Source organism: Leopardus geoffroyi, chromosome D2 (assembly GCF_018350155.1).
Source record: "Leopardus geoffroyi isolate Oge1 chromosome D2, O.geoffroyi_Oge1_pat1.0, whole genome shotgun sequence".
Taxonomy (NCBI): domain Eukaryota; kingdom Metazoa; phylum Chordata; class Mammalia; order Carnivora; family Felidae; genus Leopardus; species Leopardus geoffroyi.
This window is the reverse complement of record NC_059334.1, coordinates 30,258,470-30,270,334: the sequence shown is the minus strand read 5'-3', so window position 1 is coordinate 30,270,334 and position 11,865 is coordinate 30,258,470. Positions and strand designations below refer to the sequence as shown.

Genomic DNA, 11,865 nt, shown 5'->3' with positions numbered 1-11,865 from the left:
TAAAATAAATTTTTAATGTTTATTTTTGAGAGAGAGAGAGAGACAGTGTACGCGAAGAGGGGTAGAGAGAGACAGAGACACAGAATCCAAAGCAGGCTCCAGGCTCTGAGCTGTCAGTACAGGGCCTGTGCACAGGGCTCGAATTCATGGAGTGTGAGATTATGACCCGAGCTGAGGTTGGACGCTTAACCGACTGAGCCACCCAGGCGCCCCACTAGGGGTATGATCTTAGCCACTTAAAGCTTCAGAATTGATCTGTAAAATGGGGTTAATAAGAGTCCTTACTTAATAGCATCACTGTGGGAGTTAAAGGATTTATATAAAATGCAAAAATTTGGGCATATAATTATTCCATACATGTAGCCATCTTGATTTAGGTTGAGCAAAATTCATACATTTGAACATCTCTAAATATTAAATCTTATAGCCTTATATAGTTAAAAATGTGTGATTTTTATTTGATATTAAAATTTTAAAATATTTTGAAGAGGAAAGAAAAATTAGACTACCAGGTGCAAAATAGAAGTATAAAATTTATTTAAAACCACCCACAAAGTTCCGTGTAATCAGGAATGATACAATTTGCAATAGTTTTTTTAAAAACTCATGACAAAGATTTAAAATATAATTTCAATTACAGTATTCATTTACCCTTATTCAGTTAGAACACTTAATAAAAAAGAAACTTTATGCTCTAAATAAATGAGACACACAAGGAAAATATAATAGACAATTTCCACAACTATCTTTACATGTATGTTTCAATACTAGTACATTTCAATGCATTTTGCTACATAAACATGAAATCATGTACAACTGCTGTGCACCAAAATTTAGCTTAATTAGGTTCTTTCAAGTAACATGCAATTCCAACTCACAAGTCTTCAAGTACTGCTAATAAGTGTTCCCTTGTATGCAGAGCACTACATGTTGAACTGTAATAATCACAATTAAGATTATTTCTTTCCCTTCTGCATGGTGAAGTGCTTTTTCTTTAAACGGTTTCTCCCATATGTTAAGAACCAAAACCAGATTTTGTAGAATTTTAAAATCTTTTTCTTATTAACTTATTTCATTGTATGGGATATTTAATACAGTAGGACTGCAATAGGTAAAAATAAATCCCCCTAAGCAAAAAATCAAAGGTACAAAATAAATAGTAAATATACCCTCAGAGGAGGAAAAGTCACCTAGAGACAGGAATATTAACTTGTGAAATTGATACTTCTTTATTGAAAGGTCAGTACTACTCTATTTCTCCATGATGAAGTATCTGTGAATATTTCACTCCCACTATTGAGAAGCACTCATTCTTCTCTTTTGAACCAAAGTATTGATATGCACGTGAATCTACTTGGTAGGTCATCATATAACACAAGAGAAAATGAAGAAACTAGAAAGTAATGCTTTTCCTTCTGCCAAGTAGCTTTACAAATTTCTCTTCAGGGAACACTTCATGATTTCTTAGTTAACTCAAAGATGACCATCCACCCATAGGTAGCAATGCAAAAGCTGCCCTCCCCACCCCCCACCCCCCCTTATTACTATAAAACCGTTTCTGGAAAAATATTTCTTTTAAAGCACCTATCACAATGTTATCTGTTATAGAAGTTTAAAAAAAATGACCATACATAGTAATAAAAAATATTTAATCTTTTTTTTTTTTTTAAGAGCTGTTTTTGTAAGGTCCTATGTTGTCAGCCATTTTAGAATATCACAAACAGGCATTAATTAGTGAGGATAGGCAGTTACTGAATCAAATCACCAAAAGTGGAATTTATTTTGACTATTTAGGGAAGTTTGGGTTTTTCATTAGCAACCCATAATGTACTGATGGAATAGGCAAAATATCCTACCTCTTTATTTTTATAAAGAACTTACCAAAAACTTTACAAATACATCTCGTTATTTTTCTTAACTCTCTGGGCAAAGGTATGTTTAAACTTTGACTAGAGACTTTACATGGCTGGAAACAAAGAAGAAGGAAAAACAAAACAAAACAAATTTAAATAAGTGGGAGACAGTACGATCTCTTAGAGATGTCAACAACTTTACATTTTTACTATGAGTACCTGAAAACTAAAATAGTCAGTTTACTGAGCACATTCCCTTCTAGAAACCTGCACTTCAATATAACAAATACATTAAACTTTGATTATGAACTGCTGATCTTAGTCTTTTTAAAAGTAGTATTTTTTAAACAATTATTATTGAGGTTTCCCTTTGTTTTCGTAGCACAGGGACATTCCTTATTAAAAGGTTTATTTACAGGGGAAAAACTGAAACTTCATTAATCTAAGCCCTAATGCAAAAGTTCTGGGAATTTAGGGAGACCTTCCAAAGTATGCATTAAAAAATCACTGGCTAAATAAATAGTGGAAACAAAATACGTCAGAAACCTGTTTTGCATATGTTAAATAGGGTTTACATTATTCTTAGATCTGGTCTGACAAAATTTCTACCCACTAATACTAAGTCATTGTTTATGATGCCGAAATGCATTTATTTATTTTTGAGAGGGAGAGTGTGCACACAGGGAAGGGGCAGAGAGAATCCCAAGCAGGCTCCACACCACCAGCCTGGACCCTGATGTGGGGCTCCAACTCGTGAACTGTGAGATCAAGCCCTAAGCCAAAGTCAGACACTTAACGGACTGAGGCACCCAGACGCCCTGATGCAGAAATGCACTTAGCAGTCTGCAGATATGAAATGGTTTAGTCTCAGATGGGTTGACTTGGTGTATGACTTGGAGCAAGCCATTTGCTACTCTTGCCAATCAGCAGGTTCACCACCAGTAAGACGGGAACATTTGGACATCTGTCCAACCCTCAGTGTTGGGGAGAAAAAATGAGCACATTGTAAAGCATTTTGATAACCTAAAACATTATAAAATACAGGGATTATAATTTTCTTACTACCATATTTGCATTCAAAATGGTTCCTCATTTTGAGCTATTTTTCACATAAAACTTATAGGGTGGGGAGGAGAGCTATTAATGAATTTTTGGCTGGGCTGGTGGAGTGAACCAGCAGATTGTGAATAGGGGCACAAATCTCCCTCCTCTCTGGCCCTTAAATCCCCCCTATTACACTCAGAACTCCTGATAACTGATTTATCCCATCTTTAAGAATTCCTCAAGTTACTTTCAGTTCATTTTTAACCTTTCTCACCCAGATTTTAGAATATTTCCTATTATTGTCAAAACCCAATTTCCAAAGGGGTAAATTTACATTAGAAAGTAGATATCATCCACAAAACTGGGCCAGGAGATAAAACGTGCAAAAAAATATATATATCTACTCTATAAAGCAGACCTGTTATTAATTCAAAGTCACTGGTCAGACAACTTATAATTAGTATAATGTATTGTACAGAAATAGCAAAGCTATGCAGAAATAGTGCTAGAATAGAATATTTAACTTCTTGTACAATTTTTTTTTGCAAAACACTCAAGCACTAATAAACAAGTTAAGAGACAAACATTGTTGGGATTGTTAAAGAGAACAATGGGCGCATGACCACTATCTAATCCTAAAAACTGAATTTGCCTCTACCCAAAAATGGCTAAATAAAATATTTTGATTCTTTTTGGTATTATTCCACAAAGGATTTGTGAATCATGATTTTAGAAGACAGGAAAAGACACCTTGACCAAAATCACTGCTATTCTTGAAATGAACCATGTGTATATGTGTAGGGAGCATGGGGAATGGAGGCAGAACAGGGAGAGGAAGCAATAGAATTTTAATTTAAAGAAAATCGGAGGAAAGGATAAAAACTGTAAAAAGAATGAAAGTACACTAGTAACAGCATAGCGTCAGTGAAATGAAAAACGAAAAATAACAAGCACAGTTTCTGGTCAAAGATGGCAAGTCTATACCTAGCCAAATGAAGAAGGAAATTACTTCTTAATACTGTCTCTCCAAAAGTGAACATGTTTCTGACAGCTGCAAGATTTTTTTCTGATGAACAAGACAAGAGAGAATGCCTTTCATAACAGCTGCTGGGGACAAAATTTCTATTTTAGGAAAACTAGGTTAAACTATTCAACAGGAGTTTCGCAAGTTGCGCACAAACATAAATCGGTTAAATCAGATGTAATGTGTTTAAAATCTGATAATAACATTCCTACCTTAGACTAAGTTTTGCTTTAGTTATAGGGGACATGTATGGCTGAACAAACAAGAAAAACTTGTGATCCCGGCAGGATCATGGTATCACAGTAGGAATGGGAAAAGTATGGCCAACAAAGCTGAGACAAGTGTTTGACTTCTAAAGCTAGAAATATTAAATATTGCATACTATCAAAAGAGAAACACATCGTGGGGCCCTTAAAGGAGAAGTGAAAATTAGGAGTGGCAAAATGAGGAATACCTTTGGATTACTTGAAGGAATAAAATACATGCCTTTCAAAGTAAACAGTGGTATTTGATCAGGTGCCCAGAAGACAAGGGGATTGAAACAAAGTCACCTAGATGTACTGGAATAAAGAGAATTGAAGTTTGTAGAGTTCAAGACAAAAAGAGTGATGTCTTGCATAAAAGCCAGTTTTATCATTTCCAAAATTAAAAGAAGAACTTAGACACTCTTTTATACATGAGAAAACAAAGAAACAACAACAAAAACCCGCCAATAAATCTTAATACATTCTAAGAAAATACATGAATCCAGCTTCTGATAGACATGCTGATTCTTTCTGAATTGCATTCCAGAGCCATAAGTGGCATCATTTTCTCAACCTGTTGGAAGAAAGCTCAAAATGGAGCACAATTTTGATTTAGATAAGTTCAGACTCTTCAGGAATTAGGGCACTCATTATCATCACTTGGTTGAGTGTACCTTACTGTTGACATTGAAGTTACAAGTTCAATACACTTATGGGCAAGTTTAGGAACTGTGCACAATAGAACAGTATTATAATACAGGTAGACAATCACTTCAAAATTAACTATGCTAGGATTTACTTGTGAGGCCAACTTGGCAGGAGGTGTGACTAGACTGTACAACCATGGCTAGGTAGTATATATATATACACTGGATATACTTTCTCCAATTCTTTTAATCATTCAATTTTTCATAACTCCTTATATATGCCTAATAATTGTTCCAGGGGAAATAAAAGCCTGTACCGTGTAAGTACTTGATATATATATATTTTTTATTGAAATAGCAAATAAGACTATTGCCACATTTTGTTGGATTAGTTAACAGGACAACTTCATAGGTAAAAGTCAGCTAGATTTCCCACACAGGGGAATCTTGATCCAATTTCACTTGACTTATTTTCCTGAAGACCTCAGGAAAACAAACAAAAAAATAAATAAATAAAAAAAAAAACAAACAAAACAAAAAAAGTAATAGAAAAAATAAAAGGCCATTTTTATCTTTCACATGTACTGCAATAAGGTTATTTCCCAGTGATACAATACTCCCTGGGTGAGGAAATCAAGTTTGTTTCCTAAAATCCTCCTATGCACAACAAAGTGGCCTTCATTTGATGGTTTAAATTCTATTTATAAACATAAGTTATACACTGACATTAACATCTGCTCTTTAGGCCCCAGTGATTTAACTATAGGACTTCTAAGGTGTCTCCCAGGGCTATGAGAGGCCACTACCATATTACTTCACAATTCTTGTCATAAAATTGTACAGAAGATCAAAACTCACAGTTGTACTAAATCTAGACTAAAAAGAAATTTCCATGCAGCAAGAAGTTGTGAAATAGAAGGTAGCTATATATTATTAAAAGTCACATACAGCGACTGATTTACTCCGCACATTCAAAGGAAGTCCTGTGCTCGCTATAGGTGGAAGTTGTCATGCAATGTCAAAACTTTGTCCCAGATAAAAAAATCTGAATAGAATTTGTCTTAAAGAATAAACTTAAGTGGTTTGGGGTTATTTTCATACATGCTATTGTGGAATAAATGATGATCCATTCAAATCCACTGAAGCAATAACATTAGAAAGTAGGTTACTTCATATGAATTGTTATCTCATTTACACAAGGGTATGCATTCAATTAAGTATGTACTGGGGTTATGTCTTAAGTAAATTGCTTACGGATTTCATCTAGTTGAAATTCTATATTTAACAAATTAAATTATTTCACATGCAGATTGCATAACAAAGATGTTAGAAGGGTAAGCTGCAAACATTTTGCTAACATATTGCAAAAATTTACCTACAGCTATACATTTTCAGCTAGCCTCACTTTCCAGTAATATGTTTCAATTAGGTCTATGACATGATGTACTTGGTACTTTGTAGATGGATTGGAAGATACAGGTGAGGCTGATAAGCAGAAGAAAACATTTTTTTCCAACCATGGCCTGAGAGCCATTAGAAATGGGAGTCTGAAGGGCAGAGTGATATATTGTAGGATTCTAAAATAGGCAGTTCATTGCAGTTAGTAAGTTTGTAACATATTATGGACAGGTTGGGTTAACACGGGGATCATGTATCAATGAATTCAATTATCATACCATGAACAAAGGCAGAAGATTCAAAAACTCAATTTGAGTGCTGTAAGAGAGGTGAAGCAAAAGGTGATCGTGACAGTAAAACATAAGAGGTGTAGAAATAATGTTAGATGACCAGTTTTCTGAGTGAAAATGTCATTTCAAACAAATTTATTTCCTTGCTTCATAAAAGCAGTCTAAAAGCAGTGTTGCTAGCATACAATCACAATGCTGTAGAACATTGAATAAGCAGGAGTTAAAAAAAAAAAAAATCACAGGGCAGACAAAGGGATGGTAAACTGCTAATTTAAACTTATGAAGTAATGTCCAACAAAGTAGGGATCACGTGTGGTTCGCACCATGGGGTTATCGGTTGAGGCAGGCTATTGATGGTGTGAATTATAATAAGGAATGGAAAACATTTTAGTTGAGAAGGGATATTTTCATATATGTTTTTGGGGCAACTGCAGCCAACTTCACAATTTTCAATATTCCCCTAAGTCAACACTGGAGCTTCAAGTTCAGTTGTTAAGAAACTTATTCAGTTAGTGACCCTGATGGGAATTTCTGCAGATATATTATAATGGATTCTTTTGAAGGAAACTTGCTGTTTCTTTGAAAACCATGGATAAAAACATCTTTTAGGATTTAAATTCTTCAATTTACTTTGTCATGGGAGGCGATTCAAAGAAAATCAAAAGCTAACATTTAAATTCTGCAGACATTTAGTAAGTGTTGAATGGTAAGAAGATGGATGGATGGATAAGGGTGTTAAAACTTGATCCATTAAATCTGGTGATGAAATAATTTCTAGTGGGAGCTAAGGCCTAATATCTAAAATGAAATATCACAAGGGCGTATTCCTGATAGTCTAATACTAGTAAATATCTTATTGAAGCAGCAGAAACAATAATCACTTATTTATATACTTATATGTATAAGAAACCTTAGGCTCACAAAAATATACATGTTTTAAAACGGAAATCTAAGGCACACAAAATACTAAAACAAGTCAATGAATCACCCTATTTTACATATTCAAGAAGCAGAAATCTACTTGTACAAGATGATGGTCTACCAATGGATATTTGTTATATACAATCCCTTCATATTCCTTTACTTGTATTAGTCAAAAGCTTGAAACTGATACTTTGCACCATATATTATTTTAATATAAGTTACAATGAGTTTTTCTTTAGAGAGCTTGCTGGAACTGTTTGCTTTTGCACCAAAATTGTTGAGTGTTAGCAGTTGTGGGCTTCCTATGGCATTTCCAAGGGAGAAGCACCATTAATTAGGTTTTCCACACTCCCAAGGAATCTGACACTTTGAATGTTATAGCACCTCTGCATTTTAACAGAATCAAGTATTTCATTGAAATTTCTTGTTCTAAACATTTTGCTCGGGCAATCCTTTTTGTTTTGTTATAAAATGAGCCAATAAAATAATGGGAATATATAATGGGAGGGCTAACATAAATGGAATGCCTATTTTCCTGTTACCTAGAACATAGGCAATTATCAGAGAAGATGAGTTTTCATTTTCCTAGAACGGATGTGCTTAAATCAACTACTTTGGATTAGTATTAATGGGCAATACCATTCCTACTGTTTCGGATGTGTGGATATGTAATGATGATAGGGAATTTATTTTTAAAAGATTCCTACGGGAATTTTATTCTCATTCTGTACCAGAATGATTTTAAGAACAAATAAGGCAGTTGGGATGGGTAGGGTTTTTGCTACTTTATTTTTATATTTGAACACCTTGAAACTTTAGAAGCATTTGACTCTTCTGATTCCTACTATGTTTCATCTCCTTTTGGAAAAACCTTTCATGATTATACTGAGAAAGCTGGAGGGAAAGTAAATTGGGGCCACTGTTGCTTGATAAATCAGAAGAGAGCACTCTTACTCAGCTCCAAATAAAACGTTAATCGATATCGGTGATACGCTTCCTAATTCCGATTTTAGAGAAAATGAACAATTTTTGCATGTTCTAACTATTTTATAAGTAGCTAATATTTGCATGAGGACACATTAAAAAAAAAAGAACACAACAAACCATATACATGATTAGAATACATATTGCAGTTAACAAGATGGAACTCTACACAGCAATAAATGATTTCTCTTGTATGCAAATATGCATAAACAATAGACAATAGGATTCTTATACTATACTATTTCAAGTTACTTTTAAAAATAGAAAGTGCTTTTAAAATATATATTTACAATTTATGAACAGCCTCCAACCATTATTAACAATAATGAATTATTTTATACAGGAGAGATATTTTGAGAGAAAACATTTCATTGGTTTATTTCAAAGGAATATGCCGATTTTCTAGCAATGATTGGAAGATGTTGGAACAATGGCACCATGAAAAAATAATGCAGCTTATTTTTAACTGTTGATGTGGGTAAGCACCAGGAGCTGTGTAGAGTTAACACTGTGTCTTGATTTTACATCATAGCACATGAACCTGTTAAAATCCTCTAAAAATGACTCTTGTTTCATAGTAAACAGACTTAATTTAAAGCACCAAACTGAGTGATTCTATCAAGGTTAACACCTAACCAAAACATTTCTTTATGTATTGAAAACTATAAAACTTTTATTTTTGCTTAAAATGTGCACCTTCTACCAATTGTCAAAATATAGTCACAGTTAAGAAATACCCACCCCATTTTTGTTTTTTTTGTTTTTGTTTTTTTTACCTCAGCCTTCAAATGGGTGAGATGAAGATATAAGTAAACGACAACATGACTTTCTTTTAACAGCACCTTGAAAAAATACACAAAACTAGCAAAGGCATTAAGAAGGGGAGAAAAGCTTTCAGACCCAATGGTTATAGGGCCCTGCAACATGTGTGAGAGCATAGGGGGACACTGTGACAATATTGTCATGGGTTAATGTTAATGCTTTATGAGAAGGAATTTGGTTCAATTCATTAACTTCAGGGGACAGTTCAGGACCCTCATTAGCTGCCTGGTCTTTCTGCTCTGAGGCCTTAGTTTTCTTATTCTTAGCTTCTTTAGCCTCAAACTTCATTTTGTTTAGTTCAAAACCATGTTGGGGCTTATTCAGGTTTTTGTGCTGGTAGAAGACAAGGGAGAGGCGTGTGGGATGATTCCGGTTTGGGTGTTCGACAGGAGTCGTCGCGTGAAGCTCTCGCCGGGCACACTCAATCAAAACGGAGCCATGAGCAGGCGCGATAGCCACCCCACCAATGTTGGCATCCAAGAAGATGTGCTCACTGTCTGACCAGTACTCATCAATGTGGGGCAATTTCTCCTCAGCAGGTGACAGGGGGTCATCTGAGAGGGGATCATCTGAGAGAGGCTCATCTGCTTCAGAGTGTGGCTCATCTTCTTCCACCAGAGAGGACGCAAGGTCATGAGGAGAGGCGGTGAATGGGGGTTGCTGGTTTGGATGATTAGAAGATAGCTGTTCAGATGGACCAGTGGGAGTCTCAGAATAAACCAAGGAATCTGGCATGGGAGTAGACAAGGTGGGAAGAGGAACCACTTCACCAGGCTGTGCAATTCCAGCGCCTTCCCCCGCAGCTGCATTAGCACCACCGTGTCTCGCAGAAGGCATTGTGCAGTGAGGATTGCTACTTCTTTCTGAAAACCCGTACGAAACTGACGACACATCGTTCTTAAAAGGAGCTGTTGTGGCCGACACAGTCTTAGGGGACCAGGAGAGACTTGGAGGTATGTTAGCCTCTTTCCATGTGTGAGGAATGGATGGGGTCAATGAGTAGGTTTTAGTGTTGTCCGAACCTTTGAAGATAAAATGGGGTTCAGTTTCATTTTTTATTTCAAGGTGCAAGGCTTCGGTTTTATTCCCTAAACAGAGAAAAGGACACCAAATGCGAAGATAAGTACAAACTACTTTAGGTAGTTGTCTTTAAGGAGTATTTTAAAGAGAAATACATGACAAAACATTGATGATGGCAGTGTTGGTCAGTTTTGTTCTATTTACTTTAAGACAAACATACAAGCATGCTTTAAAAATCGCATGTCGTTTGGTATGCTTTTCCAACCAACAAATTTCCTTAAAGAATGCTTCCCTAGGCACACATTTAGCCAGAAGGATGCCCAGTGATTAAAATACTAAGAAATTAGAAACAACCTAATTGGCTATAAAGTAAATATTGAAATCATACATTGGAATACAACACAGGTAATAACATGATGATTGAGAACAATATTTCTACCCAAAGAGATTATTGCATGATCTCATTTCCAAAAAAGTAAAAATAAGTAATAGTTTATAAATATTTCTGGGTCATGATAACATCATAACTGGCAAAGTTAATTACTAGGCAAAGGAAGTCACAGAAGAAGTTTTAGTTGAAGAGGCACCTAGGTGGCTCAGTCAGTTCAGTGTCTAACTCTTGCTTTTGGCTCAGGTACCATCTCACAATTTGTGAGTTCAAGCCCCCTGTTGCTTTCTGTGACAACAGCATGAGCCTGTTTGGGATTCACTGTCTCCCTCTCCCTCTCTCTCCCACTCTGTTCGTGATGCCATTCTCTCTCAAAATAAATAAATGATACACTAAAAGAATAGTGCTTATGGGTTAAGATTACAAAAAGACACGGGGTTATAAGCCTAATATTGTGCAGAGCGCTACCAACAGGGTATGTATTATTATTATTTTTTTTTAAAGTTTATTTATTTTGAGAAGGAGACAGCGCATGTGTGCACAAGATCATGACCTAAGCTGAAATAAAGAATTGGCCACTTAACCAACTGAGCCACCCAGGCATCCCATCAAGGTATATAGTATTAAAAACATAGCAGTAGGGGCGCCTGGGTGGCTTGGTTGGTTAAGCGGTCGACTTCGGCTCAGGTCATGATCTCGCGGTCCGTGAGTTTGAGCCCCGCGTCGGGCTCTGTGCTGACAGCTCAGAGCCTGGAGCCTGTTTCAGATTCTGTGTCTCACTCTTTCTGACCCTCCCCCGTTCATGCTCTGTCTCTCTCTGTCTCAAAAATAAATAAACGTTAAAAAAAAAATTAAAAAAAAAACATAGCATGTAAAGATGCTACTGGGGAATGACACAAAGATAAAGTTGGTAGAAATGCTGTTTACAGGCAGTATGGAATCAGGTATGTGAATCTTAAAATAAATCCAAAATAAGTGTCTGTAAAATGGAGCTATATTCAAAAAAACTTATCCTAATTCTCCCCATCTTGCCTCTTCACTATCTCTCTATTAAATTTTTCTTAGCCTTGTATAAATGCCTGCTCTGTCATTTCTCTCATCTTACAAAAAATAAATAAGCAAACTCTTGTTGGAAATATGAAAAAAATCAAACAAGTTAAGGAATACCCCGTAATTCTATAGTTGAGTAAAGTTGAATACAAATTCACGGTGTATTTTGTTCCCTC

At 35.5% G+C, this 11,865-nt stretch overlaps 1 protein-coding gene across 5 annotated transcripts in view; it reads right to left on the bottom strand.

Moving 5' to 3' along the window:
• Positions 1-513: 513 nt before the first annotated feature.
• Positions 514-11,865, bottom strand: part of TET1 (tet methylcytosine dioxygenase 1) — a 135,667-nt gene continuing 124,315 nt past the window's right edge. For 4 of the 5 annotated variants that reach the window (XM_045437614.1, XM_045437619.1, XM_045437615.1 and 1 more), the window contains one exon: positions 514-10,319. In XM_045437614.1, coding sequence (XP_045293570.1) covers positions 9,304-10,319 — 1,016 coding nt within the window. In that variant the 3' untranslated portion in view covers positions 514-9,303. The remainder of the gene's footprint in view (positions 10,320-11,865) is intronic. The other variant, XM_045437617.1, reaches the window with a different exon arrangement.